Here is an 18,616-nt window from a genome sequence, read left to right on the forward strand (position 1 = left end):
TGCTGGGTGAAGAGGAGATGTTCATCTATGGTCTGGGCTGGTACACTAAGGAGACATTGGCTATCTCTCCAACAGAGACTTGTAAATAGTACCAGGAGGTTGTCCTCATCAGTACCCTTGGGAATCCTGTACACCCCTAACCCTATCCCCGTTCAAATCCTCTAAATATAACAATAAAACCAAACCTCAAGGACTGACTTATGACTCTGGATGCAAGCTGTGTGATGCCTGGCTGTGTGGGACCCAAATCTTCTAGTGACTCCTAAGGGGGTAGTGCTATAGCAACATAGTTGTTACTCCAAATTAAGATTATAAGGAGAGTAAAAAGAGGGGGGCTTTAAAGTGTGTAAAGACAACCTATTTTTTCAGTTTTGGATAGAGTATGGAAGGGGTAGAGATCCCTCTCCAGTTTTTTGTGAAATTTTCATTTACAGAGTACTGTATAACTCCCTACCCCTCTGTTCTATAGTCATAAATATGTATGTTTGGGTGACATGAGTGTGTGTCTTTATATGGCAGAAAACTAGATTCGGTTTCTGTGGACTGCTTGAGGTCGGAATAAAGTATTTTCAAAAAGGTTACTCTCATTCCATAAAGAGATAAAATGTCTCTTTGAACAATGGCTCCTAATTTTGGAATCCTTTCTGGTTAAACTGCTGTGTAACAAGAAATGCTTGAGATAATTGTTTTCTGCTTATAGCTGTAAACTGTATAATGTCTGCTGTAATTTGAATTTTTTTTCTTGTAGAAATTGCTTATAATTTGTTCTTCTGACAAATGTTCCTTGCAAAAAGCTATTCTTTCCTGTGAAATTATCCTTAATTAAATGCAAAAAAGTAGGACCTCCAAACCTAATAATCAGACTTTGTCATCTTAAAGAATCTCATTGCTAAACTCCAGGCAGCTAGAAAAGACACAAATTATTGCACATATGTATTTGGATGTGTATGTGAATGTTTTAATATGACTAGTGTAAGTATCTGATATTTGCTTGACATTAGTCTCCTGAAATACCTTATACCGTAATACTCATCTGGTGTGTTGTTTGCAAATGTCTTGACAAGGAACATGCTGATAGAAGGAGAGAGCAGAGTGAGGTCAGAAGGTCAGAGGGATAACTCTATTGGTCTGCTGCTGCTCTTCCACTGTTGATTCAGCTGGCTGGGGGTTGAGAGGGAACACTCCTGTATCCTTTAGGCCTCATGCATACAGGACAATAAAATTTACAGGCTTTTACAGGCTTTTGATGTTTTTTTCTGCCTTTAAACATCCCTCTCTGTTAGCCTATGTGTCCATGCACACAAAGGTATTTAGAGGCAGAAGCGCTCAGAGGTCCAGTGTGTTCAGGAGAGGAGCGTTTGGGTGGAAAAATGCCAAATGCATATAAATGTCTCATAACGCTGGTGCATTTAGGCATGTTTGTACATTTACATATAGTGAACTCGGTGTAGAGTCATTAACTCTGAGGTCATTACAGAGGACATGGGGGCACTCTTTACGTCTGGAGGAAAAGAAAAGTAATCTCCAAACATGGAAAGGTTTCTTCACAGTGAGAGCTGTGAAAATGTGGAATAGACTCCCTCAAGAGTTGGTTCTGGCCAGCTCAGTGGATTGCTTTAAAAAAGGCCTGGATTCTTTCTTGGATACACAGAATATAACTGGATACTAACATTTATAGGTAAAGTTGATCCAGGGAATATCCAATTGCCTCTCGGGGGATCAGGAAGGAATTTGTTTCCCTGCAGGAGTAAATTGGATCATGCTTTGCTGGGTTTTTTTGCCTTCCTCTGGATCAACTATGGGTATAGGATTATAACATTTTTTTTTTTTATGGTTGAACTGGATGGACTTTTGTCTTTTTTCAGCCGGACTAACTATGTAACTAAGTAATGCATTCTAATGGGCCAATAGAATGCATAATCATGAACACGTGGTAACAGACATGCAAAATGCAGAAATGCGTTGGAGGGAAATTGGCATATGTAAGATCATCTGTAATGTATATTGTAAAATAATATTGCTGCAATTGACTTTTTCTTGATCTTAACAAAAATTTGTGCATTTCAAGAACAAATTATACTACTTGTGCTATAATGGGGTATGAAACTTATCAAGGGCTTGTAAATTCATAAATTGTTCCATTATGGATGGAAGATGAGGGTCTAATTCTTTCTAATCTTTTAGGCTTAGTATAGAGGGGAGTCACTCTTTCACGCTCATTAAAGGAAACAGTTAATGAACAAAGTAAGGTATCCAAAGCATCCAAGAGTGCATCTTGTGCTTGACTTTAGTAAAGTGAATTCCACATGCATGGTGTGTCCTACTGCACTTTGCTGTTTGCATCTTTTTTTTTCAATTCTTTATTTACTTTTCAAATATACATAAGAAAGATGTAATCAAGGGGATTAGCAGGATAGGGCACAGGCATATAATATAAGGAAAAGATATAAAAAAGGATGTTATCATGTGATGTTGTCTGACATTAAAGTACATTGTAGTAAATGTCCAACAGGTAATCAGAGAACTAATTTGATCCTGGACATCTCCTGATTGATAGTTGGCAATATCCATTGATATTTACAGAGGTCAGCAATGGACCCATGTTTGTCTGTAAGCATAACTTCCTCTGAGTGTGGGGCAGGGGATATAAATGGGGGGCATAGAATTGAATTTATTTATCAAACTCAGGTATGCTAGAACTCCCACACAGAGATCTCACTGTTTGGATTGAGAGAGTGAAGATGTTAAAGCGGAACTACACTGTATCTGAGCAACACAAACCAAAAACTCTATTTGATTAATTTTTAAAAAATTCTAAATAAACTCACCCATGTCGCAAAGCTTTATTTTGCTGAGAAATCACTTTGTAAAATACACTCCCTTCTGACCATGGCCATTTTGATTAAGGGCAGATGATTCATGTGCTGTTACACTTATAGTGTAACAATAAAATGCAATGCATAGTTATGTTTAATGTTAATATACTGCCATCTTGTGGATATTTTGGTTATGGTACATTCCTTTTCTGTCTTACATCCTGTCCCTCCCACTACCTAGTTGTGCATTTCCTCCACTTTATTCACGGTCTTCTTGGGATGAATATGGCCGTTTGTCTGTAGGCCACATGTAATCTGCTTGCATCCGGGAACACACTACCATGTTTTGACCTGCAAATACCATCTTTTCAATCATTTGTCTGATGTACCTTCTGCATTGCAATAAAGATCCGTGGATGAGAAAAACAGGTGTTTGGTGAGTTCAGCTATCTGATAAAGACTGTTCACAATAATTGTATCTGCTTATGCAGACCAGGCTTAGAGGTCTCAGCAAGGGATAAGTCACTAATACAACAGTTGGAGTCGCAATAATTCATGTATAATTTACTTCCTGGAATCTATCTGCCCTTAGCTCATTCATGCAGGCAGGAGGATATGCTTAGCTGAAAAGCCCCTCCTCCCCTCCTGAAGACACCTGGGATGTATGACATCATTTGCCTAGGCCAAAAACCAAGAAGTAACTAAAGAAATGTAAAAACAAAAGATTAAAACAAGTAAATATAATATACTTTCCTATCTATTTATTAATACTAGTAGTATAAGGATTAAATATAGTCAATGTTGACTGAGAGAGTGAAGTTCCGCTTTATTGGTGATACAGGCCACACAAAACTGAAATAATAATGCTTGTGTGGTTTTGGCCTTTAAACTGTAGTAGGATGTTGGGAAAACTGGTAAGGTTTTCAGTGATACATTGGTTTAATAATAACTCTGTTTTGTAGAGTCTATGTGCCTGATGCATAATATTAAGTACATAAAGCATGTATAGTGGGCGATTAAAAATAGCTGCGCTGCAGCCGCTTTCACTCAAAGTGTAGGTGAAACAATTTGCAGAGGCAAACGAATATGTGCTATAGTAATTGTACAAGATAGAACATTGATAGTACAGGAGCTGTGAATTATTCCCGCTGTTCTGTTTCCCAAGAGAGACGCAAAAGACAGAGCCTGAAACAGACTGTTGCTTTAATCTGACTTAATTAAAGGAAGGAATGTGAAGTTGAACAGCTGCACAAATGTTCTTTTTTTGTCATTTATACATATAGAAAGGTTCTTGAAATACAATTTTGTCATTAGAAAAAAATGAGAGGTAAAATCAGAGTAGCAGAAAAGTAATGGTATTTACAAAAGTGGGAGAACAATTATCCTCCTGGTGTGAAGCAGAAATCTATAATAATTCTTTATGATTCCGCTTAATACCTTAATAACCTGATGAAGTTCAGAGAACTGCAAGGAGGACACAAAAATGAGTGGGAGATGGGCCTGATCAGCTAGCTCAGGGGTCACTAAACGTTCAAAACAAAGTGCCACTTTACTGTCCTTCACACTTTAGGGGGTGAACTGTGAGCAGTGGGAGAAAAACAATGTCCCATCATTGTTATCAATGGGAGGAATAGTGCTCCTTTGTCAGTGTCAGTGGCAGGAATTATACTGCATGGTTGTTGACAGCGGGGGGGGAAGCCCAAAGGGCCGGATACAAGCAAGAAAAGGGCCACATCCGGCCCCAGGGCCACAGTTTGAAGACCACTGATCTAGCTCAATGCAGAACAGGTCTCTATTCTCCAAAGATTGCCCTCTAATGCAAGGAGCAGCTTGTTGAAAGACTAAAAGAATGACTTCTTAAAGTAGAACTATAGGCAAAACTTTTTTTTTTTCCATTTCAGATAAAGTAAGGGAGGGTTATAACCTCTGTCAGTTTTTTCTTTTGCTGTCTTTGTCCCATTGGGGAGATTTCCCGTCATGTCTTCTCCCATAGCCAAAACAGAAAGTGAGAGGAAGTCCCAGAAAGCGAGGGAATCCCTGGTTGTCACCAGAACTAGTTTCCCGATTGGAAGATTTCTCCTCTATTACTGTTCTGGGGACAACCCAAAATTTGGGAATTTTTTTCACTTTCTGTGATACCAGTAAACAGGGTAAATAGAGAGGATGAATCTCCCTAACAGGAACACTTACAACAGTAAAGGCCTGACAGATGTTCTAATCCATTTCCACTCTATCCAAAGCAAATAAATATTTTGCCTTTAGTTGTACTGTAAAGAATATGTTACCCCAATATTTCATATTCCTGATATGTGTGTGTTGTACCCTTTACTTGTTAGAAAGTATGCCTTTCTTTTTGTATTTTTTTCCTTTGTGTAAAATCCCTGGTGATCCTGCCAGTCTGCTTTCCTGTTTCACACTGACCACACTAGGCACGAGAGCACATCCATTCCAGCGTGATCAGCTTTCTGGCTGTTCTGGGAGCTCAGCCTGCCTGCCCCTCAATGGGCAGATTTGTGCTGACATACCCCCTCTGCACAGCTAATCACATTGAAGAGCAGTGCACTACTGTTTCTCCACCCCCACTTCTCCCAGCCCTTATGCAAATGAGATCAGAGGTTATGTGATCACTTATAAAAAAACAAAACTAAAAGAGGTATTTAAAATGTGTATATATATTATATATATATATATATATATATATATATATATATATATATATATATATACATTTTAAATATCTCTTTTAGTTTTGTTTTTATATATATATATATATATATGTGTGTGTGTTTACACAGCATATATATATATATGTGTATACAGTGGGGATCGAAAGTTTGGGCACCCCAGCTAAAAATTTGTATTAATGTGCATAAAGTAGCCAAGGAAAGATGGAAAAATCTCCAAAAGGCATCAAATTACAGATTAGACATTCTTATAATATGTCAACAAAAGTTAGATTTTATTTCCATCATTTACACTTTCAAAATAACAGAAAACAAAAAAATGGCGTCTGCAAAAGTTTGGGCACCCTGCAGAGTTAATATCTTGTACTGCCCCCTTTGGCAAGTATCACAGCTTGTAAACGCTTTTTGTAGCCAGCCAAGAGTCTTTCAATTCTTGTTTGAGGTATCTTTGCCCATTCTTCCTTACAAAAGTCTTCCAGTTCTTTGAGATTTCTGGGCTGTCTATCACGCACTGCTCTTTTAAGATCTATCCATAGATTTTCAATTATGTTGAGGTCAGGAGATTGTGAAGGCCATGGCAAAACCTTCAGTTTACGCCTCTTGATGTATCCCCCGTGGATTTCAAGGTGTGTTTAGGATCATTATCCATTTGTAGAAGCCATCCTCTCTTTAACTTCAGCTTTTTCACAGATGGCATCAAGTTACCATCCAAAATTTGCTGAAATTTTATTGAATCCATTTTTCCTTCTACTCGTGAGATGTTCCCTGTGCCACTGGCTGCAACACAACCCCAATGCATGATTGATCCAACCCCATGCTTAACAGTTGGACAGAGGTTCTTTTCATTAAATTCTGTGCCCCTTCTTCTCCAAAGGTACCTTTGCTCATTCCGGCCAAAAAGTTCAATTTTAACCTCATCGGTCCACAGAACTTGTTTCCAAAATGCATCAGGCTTGTCTATATGTTCATTTGCAAAGTTCAAACGATGATTTTTGTGGTGAGGACGTAGAAGAGGTTTTCTTCTGATGACTCTTCCATGAAGACCATATTTGTACAGGTATCTCTTTATAGTGGAATAGTGTACCACAACTCCAGTGTCTGCTAGATCTTTCTGGAGGGATCGTGCAGTCAAACGTGGGTTTTGAATTGTTTTTCTCACAATCCTGCAAGCTGTTCTGTCTGATATTTTTCTTGGTCTTCCAGATCTTGCTTTAACTTCCACTGTTCCTGATGACTGCCATTTCTTAATTACATTCCGAACAGAGGATATTGACATCTGAAAATGCTTTGCTATCTTCTTATAGCCTTCTCCAGCTTTGTGAGCGTCAACTATTTTCAGTTTCAGTTTTCTAGACAACTGCTTAGAAGAACCCATGGTGCTGATTGTTGGGGCAAGGTCAGATGAGTCTGGGCATTTAAAACCTTTGAGATTGACATCACCTGGTCTTCCCAGATGATGATTGAGAACAATCCATGACACTGGCAGGTCTCAGCTTTGCAAAGGGGGCAGTGCATGCTATAAATTCTGCAGGGTGCCCAAACTTTTGCAGACGCCATTTTTTTGTTTTCTGTTATTTTGAAAGTGTAAATGATGGAAATGAAATCTAACTTTTGTTGACATATTATAGGAATGTCTAATCTGTAATTTGATGCCTTTTGGAGATTTTTCCATCTTTCCTTGGCTTCTTTATGCACATTAAGACAAATTTTTAGCTGGGGTGCCCAAACTTTCGATCCCCACTGTATGTATATATATATAGAATACATATAAATCTCACTCCCACCTCACCTCCCTCACCCTCTTATTACTACTAACTTCCAGAGACATTGCCCCAAACCCTGGCCCTTCACCATCAAACTCCAATCCAAAGAAGCAGCGGCCTCCCCTCTCCGGCCGCAGCCGCAACCCTCACTCTCTCATCTCAATTCCCCTACTTCCACGCACCAACCCCTCCCTCCTATGTGCCCTCTGGAATGCCTGCTCAGCCTCTAACAAACTCTCTACTGTCAATGACCTCTTCCTCTCCCACTCCCTCAACCTACTTGCTATTACTGAAACCTGGCTACAGGATTCCGACTCTGTCTCCTCAGCTGCACTCTCCCTTGGTGGCCTCCTCTAGACTCACTCGTCCAGACCCAGTGGACGAATATGGGCGGAGTCGGACTTCTTCTTTCCCCACAAAGCACATTCCAGGTTCTTCTTGCCCCTCCGTCTCTGTCCCTCCACTCTTTTGAAGTGCACTGTATTCGTCTCTTTTCTCCTGTTTGTCTGAGGATCGCAGTCATCTACTGGCACCCAGGACCAGTTTCATGCTTCCTGATGACTTTCAGCATGGCTACCGTACTTTCTCTTTCCTCTGAGGTGCCTGTCATCATCCCAGTCAATGTTCACACCTCTGCCACCTTTCAACTACTCAACCTAACTTCCTCTTTTAACCTAACACAATGGTCACAATCCACCACCCACTCCAATGGCAACACCCTTGACCTTATATTCACCCACCTATGCACTCCCTGTAACCTCTTTAACACCCCTTTTCCTCTCTCTGATCACAACTTTATCAGCTTCACACTCTGCCTGCCTCCTACCTCCCATGCCTCCAACTAGCAAACCGTTACCTGTAGAAACTTCCACCACCTAAGCCCTGACCTTCTTCACTCTGCTACTGAGTGCCTCTATGATAAAATTGCACCCCTGTCCTGCCCAGAGCTGGCCATATCTGCCTACAACTATCTATCATCCTCCCTGGACGCTCTTTCTCCTCTTTCTACACGCAGAACCAGGCCTCGCCTGTCACAACCCTGGCAAACAGATGACACCAGAAGTCTCAAGAGACAAAGCTGCACTCTTGAGCGAGCCTTATCAAATACAACTCCAGCCTCCACGCTGCTAAGCAAACCTACTACAACACTCTCATCAAGACCCTCTCATCCAATCCTCAACTCTCCTCTTCCCCTAATTCCTTACTCCACCCCCCACTGCCTCCACCCACCAACTTACTTACTGCACAGGAGATTGCCAGTCACTTCAAGAAAAAAGATCGACACAATTCGTAATGAGATCTTCAGTGTCAAGCTTCCTCCTCTAACCAACATACCAGGCCCAGCACTCAACACTCTCCTTCTTCAACCCTGTTACCACCAAGCAAGTTACCGAACTCCTTTCCAAGGCCCATTTCACCACCTGTCCCCTGGATCCTGTCCCCTGGATCCTGTCCCCTCATGACTGTTGCAGCCTCCTTCCTGCTGTATCCTAAACTCTAACCCACATCTTCAACCTCTCACTCTCCATGGGCACCTTTCCCTCCCCACTCAAACATGCACTGATTACCCTTATTCTCAAAAAACCCTCGCTGGACCCCACCTGTTTGAATAACTTAAGACCCATCTCCCTGCTCCCATTTGCCTCCAAGCTTCTCGAGTGCCTTGTTCACAGCGGTATGAATTGCTACCTCACCGACAACAACCTTCTTGATCCCCGACAGTCTTGCTTCCGCCCACAACATTCCACTGAAACTGCCCTACTAAAACTCACTAATGACCTACTAACTGCTAAAACCAACGGCCATTACTCCATACTCATACTCCTTGATCTTTCCGCTGCCTTTGACACAGTCGACCACCTGCTCCTCCTCAGTAAACTTCACTCCATCAGCCTCCTTCTCCTGCTCTCTTCTGGTTTTCCTCTTACCTTTCTTAGCGCACTTTCAGTGTCACATAAAACTCCTCCTCCTCCGCTTCTCTTCCTCTTTCTGTTGGGGTACCCCAAGGTTCTGTCCTTGGGCCCCTCCTTTTCTCTCTCTATACCTCCTCCCTGGGCCAACTGATAACCTCCCATGGCTGCCAATACTACCTCTATGCTGATGACACCCAGATCTATCTCTCTGCTCCTGAGCTCACCCCCTCAATCTCCTCACGTATCACAAATCTACTAAGCAACATATCATCATGGATGTCAGATCATTACCTTAAATTCAATCTTTCCAAAACTGAGCTTGTAATATGTCCTCCTCCCTGATCCCCCACTCATGACTTTACCATTAAGATCAACAACACAACCATTGGTCCTTCCCCTCATGCCAGGGTGGTAGGCGTAATCCTAGACTCTGACCTCTCCTTTGGGCCCCACATCCAATCACTAGCTAAATCCTGCCGCCTCAACCTCCGGAACATTTCCAAAATGCGCCCCTTTCTGACCAATGACACCACAAAACAACCTATCCATGCCTTGGTTATAGCCCGCCTTGATTACTGCAACTCCCTCCTCACTGGTCTACCGTTACACAGTCTATCCCCCCTTCAGTCTATTATGAATGCTGCTGCTAGACTCATACACCTTACCAGCCGATCAGCGTCTGCTGCCCCTCTCTGCCAATCCCTTCACTGGTTTCCACTAACCCAACGTATAAAATTCAAAATACTAAACACAGCTTGCAAAGCCATCCACAGCACTGCCCTTAGCTACATCGCCAACCTCAACCGCAGATACTGCCCAAATCGCCCACTCCGCTCCTCCCAAGATATCTTCCTCTCTAGCTCCCTCATTACCTCCTCCTACGCTCGCATCCAGGACTTCTCCAGAGCCTCTCCCATCCTCTGAAATTCCCTACCACAGCATATCCAGTCAGCCCCCACCCTGTCTGCCTGTAGGCGATCTTTGAAAACTCACTTCTTCAGGGAAGCCTACCCCACCTCCACCTAAGAACAGTACTTGAATCACCTCCACCAGATCATCTCCCGCAGCTATCACCTTTTGTATCACCTCCCCCTTCCTTTAGATTGTAAGCTCCATGAGCAGAGCCCTCACATTCCTTCTGTACTGAAAAGTATTGTAATTGTACTGTCTCCCTTATATTGTAAAGCGCTGCACAAACTGTTGGCGCTATATAAATCCTGTATAATAATAATAATGAGATATATATATATATATATATATAGACACATGTAGCGCCCTCTAGGCTCTATGTTTAGCTGGATAGCATTTGGGTTTTTTTAGTGAGGCTTGCTAGAAGTCTGGGATGAGTCAGCCTGGGAGTGAGGTGCAGAGGTTGCCTTGGGACAGGCTGGTAGGCCCTACAGGTCAGGCTTCTGGGGTCCTTCCACCTCTCCCAGCCCCTTATGCAGCTGAGAAAAGAGGCTATGTGATAACCTATAAAAAAAATGAAAAAAAAGTATTTATATATATATATATATATATATATATATATATATATATATATGTTTTGCCTTTCATTTATTTTTCAACCTCAATGGGTTGTTTTACATGGGGAGGGTTCACATTTACGTTAAGCCTCTCTGGCTGTAGGCCGTTTCTGTACAGCAGTAGATAGCAGTTGCAGCTGATGATGTAACAGAATTCAATTGATTGGTTAGTTACATCATAGTTGACTTAAGGTCCATACACACCAGTTGATCAACACACGCCAGTGCACAGATAAACGTCTTTCAGGATGAACACAGAGCTACCATTATCATAATTCAATATATAACTCGAGAATAAAGTACTTTTGTGTGTAAACCATTGAATCATATTTTTTCATCAATCCATAAAGTGATCATCCAGTGTGTTCAAATATGTATGCATTCTTCCATGCCATTAAGAAAACACATACACCATTCACCAGATGTTGAGTTCTAAACTATAAAGAAGTCAAATAGTACTTTTCCAATGGTGTGTCATGTGTAAAGCAAATGGTGGTCCCTGGTCCCATTAAGTGATGGCCACTGGATCCTTCTCCTTTAATATCTCTGCGATGCTGCAATGCCCTTAGATATCCTTAATGTAACCATCGAGAGAGCGGGGAAAACTGCATATAGTGTCATTTTAAAACCATTGTGAAGTGGTATTGCTCTTACATTTACCTTAAAATTACATGCCAATAGAAAATGAAACCAGGAATGCCAGTTTGCTTTCAACCTGTGTTTCAAACAGTGGATATGACGTCACTGGAAACCCCGCCCTACGTGTTTTGTCATCAAAGTGCAACTTATGCCAGTGCATATACATTTAAAAATCAATGTATTTCTATAGGAGTAGTTCACACCAGTGTATTGCACTGATGTGCTGCCCTGCAGTGAAAAAAAGTAGAACGTGCACTTTTTTTCTGCAGCCCAAATTCTGGAATGCTGCCCAGGACACAGCCATCCCGGAATAGCTTATAAAAAACATGACTATCCTGGCAAATCCAGGACAGCTGGCAAGTATGGTGTAATGCAAGATTATCATGGGACCCCCATGCACCTGGGGCACCTGGGCACTGCTCAGGTGTGCCTATGTATTAAGATGGCCCTGAAGTCAACAGAGGTGCATTTATGTTTGCTTAACACACACTTTGTGGTGTGAATGGACCCTTAGGCTGGTCATACACACATGTTATGACCAGCTTTGACCTGGGTGCTGGTAGTGCCACCTACTAATTGTATTTCTGTTGATATATCAAAAACCAGCTGAAATTTGATCAGCATATAGCCAGCCTCACTTATACTGAAGGTAAAACTTTGTTTAAGGTTTACTGTAGATAGAGTGGGTAGATAGTGTGGTATTAGAACACCTGTCAAGTTTTCATTGCTCTATGTTTGTTTATTTGTCCTGATGACCATTATCACCAAGAGTGAAAGAGAATCACCATCACCAGAGCAGGAATAGAGGAAAACCTTTCAATTGGGACAAAGATGGAAAAAAATACCGGTTGAATTATAACTCTCTTACTCTATAAAAAATGTTTAAAAATTGCATTTAGTTCTTTGAAATGAACTCTATGTGGAGTTCCTGAAAGGAGTGAACACTACAATCTGTTCAAATGGACTATGTGTTGGAAGTCTTTATTCCATGTGTTCTTTTTATTTAACAAGAAAAAGTTAAACAGAAAGTAAAAATGTATTTCTGTTAATGATGTCTTTGACAGGCTGTTCAAAAAGCATCAATTTTTGATACAGTGTGATTTCCAAGCAAAACACATAAATTGTGAAACACTACCAAGGAGCTGACACTGTTCAATAAAACGTGCAGTTTGGTACACCTTATTCAAGACTGGGGTTTTCTTGAGGACTTTTTGAGTTGTCTCGAATTTATTGGCAAAGATTACTGGGATAGAAATGCTTTTTATATTAACTTTATTTATTTGTCTTTGTTGTTATTTTAGGTTCATTGCTAAACCATGTGCCTTGGCTCTGAACATACAAGCCAATGGACCACAAAAGGCCCAGCACAACGCAATACTGGAAAAAGTCTTCACTGCAATTACAAAGGTACCGTGCTGCAAAAAAACCCCAAAACTTTTGTTTAACAAATAAAGCAGAGCTACCATCAACTGGAATTCCCATGTCCAGGTCACCATAACTATTGCTCCCTTTGGAAGATTTCCTCTCTATTACTTTTGGGACAACCCAAAATTTGGGGGTTTCTTTTCTTTCAGTTTCAAAGATAATGGTAAACAGGACAAATAGAGAGGGTCAGTCTTCTTAATGGGCACAGTCAGCAATAAAAACTTTACAGGGGTTCTAATCCCTCTCCACTCTATCCAAAACTAGAAAAAAAATATGATGCCTTTAGTTATACTTTTATCTCACTAGATATAGAGTCTGTTGGTCTTCTATGGGAAACTGCATTTTGTGTTGTAAATGCTTTATGCGTGGGATTAGTGAATATACAGGTAGGTGTCCAACCATATTTTATTTTTGAAGCAAAATATGATTTCAGTGTCTAATGCAGGGGGCCTCAAATTTTCTAAACAAAGAGCCAGTTCGCTGTACTTCAGATCCTAAGGGGGTGAACTGCGGCCAGTAGAAGTAGAAAATGTACCATATGCACTAATCAGCCTTAACTTTGTGACCACTGACAGGTTAAGCTAATAGCATTGTTTTTTTTTGTTACAAAGGCTTCTGAAAAGCCGGCAGGAGATGTTAGGCAGCAAGTAAACATGTTGTCCATGAAGTTGATGTGGGCTATTACAGTTTGTTGTGCATAAGGCACACAAAGCAGTCAGGGTGCCCATGCTGAGTCACAGCCAAAAGCACCTACAATGAGCAGGTAAGCATCAGAACTAGAGCATGGAGCAATAGAAGAAGTTGACCTGATTTGATGAATCACATTTTCTTTTACATCATGTGAATGGGCAGGTGCATGCATGTTGCTTATTTGGAGAAGAGATGGCACCAGGATGCAGTATGGGAAGAAGGCAAGGCGGTGGAGGCAGTGTGATGCATTTAGACAATGTTCTGCCATTCATGTGACTGTTACTTAACATGTAACACCTACCTAAACATTGTTGCTGACCAAGAACACTTCTTCATGGAACCAGTATACCCTGATGGCAGTGGCTTCTTTCAGCAGGATAATATACCCTGCCACAGTGCAAATATGGTTCAACATGGAGGAGCACAACGATGGGTTGAGGTTTTGACTTGGCTTCCAGATTCTCCAGATCTCAATCCAATTGAGCCTCTGTGGGATTTGCTGCAAAAACAAGTCCGATCCATGGAGGCCCCACTTCACAATGTACAGGATTTAAAGAATCTGCTACCAATGGCTTAGTGCCAGATACCACAGCATACCTTCAACGGTCTAATGGTGCAAATGCCTTAATGGGTCAGGGCTGTTTTGGTAGCAAAAGGGGGTTCAACTCAATATTTTGTGAGTGGTCATAAAGTTATGGCTGTTTGGTGTAAGTAGTCATTGGGAGTTGGGAAAGCCTCATGCTTGGTGGTCAGAGGGAGTAAAAAGTGTCCTGAAGTTGGTGAGCTGTGAGGGTAAAAATGACCTTGTGCCTGGGGTTAGTAAAAGCAGTCTGATTGTTGATGCAAGTGACAGGAATAATGCCCAATTGTTGGAGTCAGTGGCAGGTATAGTGCCCCATCATTGGTATCAATGGGAGGAATAGTGCCCCATCATTGGTGTCAGTGGGAAGAATAGTGCCCCATTGTTAATGTCAATGGACCAAATAGTGCTCCATCATTGCTCTTTGTGAAGGCCCACATCTAGCTCATGGGCTGCAGTTTGAGGACCACTGGTCCAACAGCCATGGTCTCTTTGTTAAGGTGGATTTGAGACTTCATAATAAATATATCAAGTGTGGTCATAAAGTCCTCACATATTCATTTCCTTAAAAGTAACATTTTGATGTATTATTTGCAACACCTTTTATTCTAGTGCATACCTCATGATTTTGAGGCATTGGGATTATCATCTGATATCAGTGAATCATTATTAAAGCCTTTTGAACATTAGTTTTGCTATTTGCACAGCCTTACGAAATAATGCAGATATGTAGACACTGAAATTAGATGTTACTTTTGTGATACCTGCTAGTTTGTCAGGTTGGATTAAAAAGTTAGATGTCTATAAAAATCTGCATGGCTCCACAGGCACCCTTTGGCCACCATAACTAGGAAAAGAAAAGGCCATCAGATAGGTTAGAAACGTACAGATGATAGATGGTTGATTTAAATATTCTGTGCTTTTATTGCAGCATCCAGATGAAAAGAGACTGGAAGGCCTTTCAAAACAACTGGACTGGGATGTGCGCAGTATCCAGAGATGGTTTAGGCAGAGAAGGAATCAGGAAAAACCAAGTACATTAACACGTTTCTGCGAGAGCATGTGAGTGGATGTTTTTTTTTACTTGTGGTTAAAGTGGCTGTAAACCTCTGACATGAAAAATGAACAAAGCATATCCATCTCTGTATTTGCCTCAGTTCAAAGAACCAATCGTGATTTCTGTCTGCTGTCTCATTCCTCAGTATGACTCATTTCTGACAGGTGATTGGCAGCTTCAGCTGTGCATGTTTCCCTTTGAAAGTGTATGGAGGGGAATGAGTCTATTAAGCCCTGGTTCACACTGATGCGATTTCAGATGTGAAACGGATCACACTGAATCATATGACAAGGGAAATATCTTTGGTTCCTATGGAGCCTGTTTACATCAATGCAGCGCAGATGCAGTCCAACTGTGGGAAAGGGTCCGGTGTTTCTTTGATGCGATGCAGTGCGATTCTGAGGTCCATAGACTTCAATGGAAACTCTTTCAAATCTCTTATCTGTCCTATTGTCATATGATTCTAGCAGGTTTTTTCCCCCAGCACAGAAATTGCAGCTGTATCCAAATCGTGTCAGATCACCATGACCCTCCAACGTGATGTGGGCTATGCAGCACTTTTCCACTTTCCCTGCTAACTCTCCTTTTGAAACAAAACAGCAGGATGATGTAATTTCCTGTTGACCCACCCAAAAGAAAGTGACGTCATCCCGCTGTGGTGTTCCAAAAGGAGAGGTATACCTGTATGAGAAATGAGGCTTGCGCTGCAGACCAGCAGTAGCAGCGGAGCTGATGCTTTATGCAATTAAGCGCATTATTCCTGGTGCAAGGTTGTGCATATTTTAATGTGAGTGAGCATTTATGTGTTTTAAAAGAAAGGTTTAATAAATTGAGGATTTTACACCATGCAAGCTTTTCTTCTTTTTGGTTACATCTGAGCTTGCAAGAGGATTATTTTTGAGAAGACAGAGCTACTGGTCCAGGACCCCCCCCCTCACTTGACGGGGAAAAGCACTGCCTGACCCACATCATGTTAGAGGGTCATGGTGATCCGGTGAGTTGTTTGTGATAAAGGTGATTTGTCTGCACAGAAGAACCTGTGGATCATTGGCAGTGTACTTAGGAACACAGAGCACTGCATGACTTTATGGACACTTCTAATATCTTTGATTTATACAGTATATTTAATGTATATTTTCACTTTTCTTATTTTATTTTTGATTATGTGTGATACTATTTTTGTTCTGATTAGCATAAGAAGTGTGGAAAGTTTGATATTTACTATCACAGCTATTTTGGGTTATAACTGTATTTACACATTGTTGGTGTGGTGGCAGCTTGGCACATATATTAATTTTTTTTCATTTAATTTTTTTGCTTTGAGGTTGTGGTGCAGGTTTAATGTTTCATAAAATGTATGCATTAGAAGTCTGTAGAGAAGAGAAGGCTGCAGATAAAAAGGTGCACGTTATGTAGGAGGATCTGCAGCTTGTTCTTTTGAAAAACCACAGACTTACTGTGCAGGTCAACAGGTGAAAATAAAAGAAAGAAAGTCCTAAAAAGAAAACTGGAGTCATCACATCTAAGCATTGGTAAGCTGCAATATGATAAAAGTTTGCTTTTGGGTTTAATATTGCTTTAGTGGTAGAGCTTCATGCAATTGTAAACAGTTTATTTTAGTCCACTTGTGCTGTATAGCCTCTGAATACCTGTTATAAGTATTTTGTAATTTGTTACAGTATATATAATTGTTTCTTGGTAGTGTGGCTATTTTGTGCCACCAGTCAGTCATTTGGAATCCACAAAGATGGAGATGTCTAGGTGATGTCCAGCTTTCAGAGCCCACAGAAGGTTTCTGCCTCCCTCTTTCTCCAGCCTTGACCCAGTGGTGATAGTTGATGTGCATGGAAGTAATAGGTGCGTTGAGAGGCAAGCATAGTGGTTATCCAGTTGAATTGTAACAGAGGCAGAGAAGCACGGACAAATAGTAGAATCTTGAAGGTAGGTCAGAATTGTATGGCAGAAAGGACAGTGGGGTATTTTGGTCTTGTGCTGCCCTAGGCAAAACTAAAATCGGGCACCCCCCATCTAAATTTCCCCACCCATTCCTGTTTAAGATCCACCCCTTCAGCTGTAAACTCCACCCCTTCCTCTTTAGTCTCCACCTTTTCCTATTAGAGCCCCACCTCTTTTCTGTACATTAAAAGCGAATGTTAAGGTTCAATGATAACTCTCTTGCAGAACTTTTCAAAACTACTATTGTAGCTGGCTACCCAGATTTGGAGGTGGAGGTGCTGCAGACACACACAAAACTGTCAGAAATCCCGGATATGAACTAATCATGCACCTGATTCTTTTAGTAGATTGACAATTCTTTCTTTCATTGCAAGTACAATGCCTGCTATAACAATGGCAGTCAGTAGATGTGCAGTAAAAATGAGAGGGGTCAAGTGTTTGCAACCCTTGCATTGAGGGTTGCAAATATTGAGCACACAATAATCCCAGATCTCTCATTCCCAGCACTGATCCCTACACCCGACACACCATCCCCATCCCCAGACCCCAGCCAGCATCTCCTTCCCCCATCCACAGTCAGCACCCTCTGCTCTCCCCGGATCCCTGCATAGACAATGCCAAGCCGAGTTCCAGCCGCTCCCAGTACCCACTGATCAGTGTAGGTTCCTTGCTCAGCTCCTCCTCTCTACCAGCTCCTGCCTGGTGGTGCGTGCCCTGCAGATTCGGCGGCAACATCTGCCAATCACCAGCCAGGAGAAGGAGCTTGCAGAGGGAGAGGAGGGCCGCCCTGAACCGCTCAGAGATCTCAGGGGCATGGCCATATAAAAGAGGGGAGGGGTTGGCTTATTTTGCTCAGTGGAGGGAGGTCTCATATCCAGTACAGTAGTTTTCTATTAGATCATTCTAGCTGGCAATAGCAAATTAGAAGCCAGGAGAAGGAAAATCCCATCCACATCATTGCGTTACATCTGACAGTGATCCGGGAACGAGAGTAGGACACCCTCCAGCAGCCTCTCGCGGATCCCATGTAGTGGAGACTGCTGCAAACATAACGGCTCCTGTGTGCACTGCCCACATGTGTCACTTCTGCCGGGGAACAGTGCCACCCCCCTGAAAAATGCCATTCAAGGCAAACCTTCGTGATAAATACGCCCCGAGAAAGGATGTGAAATAGTGCAGGCGTAGACAGCACAACAAGTCACAAAGAGCTCCATTATGTGTCAAGAGGCAGAACTGAGATTCTTAGATAAATGTTACATCAGAGGCAGGGGCGGACTGACCATTTGGAAACTCGGGCAGTGCCCGAGGGCCCGGGGTCAGTAGGGGGCCCCATGAGATGCCCCTGGTACCTTTTTCATAGGCTTTTTTGAGTTTGGGCAAGGACACAGGGGCCCCATGATCCCCTATTGCCCGGGGGCCCCATGAGTTGTCAGTCCGCCCCTGATCACAGGAGCCCCAGTGTTTGGGATATCTTGCTGGAAACACTAATAAAGCCAAGAGCTATCTGCAGAGATGTTTTGCTGTGCTCCAGCTTCCTGTTGGAGGGTGGGAACAATCATTCTCAATG

General features: G+C 41.9%; 1 protein-coding gene across 1 annotated transcript in view; it reads left to right on the plus strand.

The window, feature by feature from the left end:
• The window catches only part of CERS6 (ceramide synthase 6), a 316,537-nt gene that overhangs the window by 103,146 nt on the left and 194,775 nt on the right, over positions 1-18,616 (plus strand). Inside the window, exons 2-3 of the mRNA XM_089660323.1 lie at positions 12,643-12,748; positions 14,968-15,098. Coding sequence (XP_089516449.1) covers positions 12,643-12,748; positions 14,968-15,098 — 237 coding nt within the window. The remainder of the gene's footprint in view (positions 1-12,642; positions 12,749-14,967; positions 15,099-18,616) is intronic.

This window comes from Staurois parvus, unplaced genomic scaffold (assembly GCF_062004578.1).
Source record: "Staurois parvus isolate SC_StPar_1 unplaced genomic scaffold, SC_StPar_1.0 ptg000031l, whole genome shotgun sequence".
NCBI classification, from domain to species: domain Eukaryota; kingdom Metazoa; phylum Chordata; class Amphibia; order Anura; family Ranidae; genus Staurois; species Staurois parvus.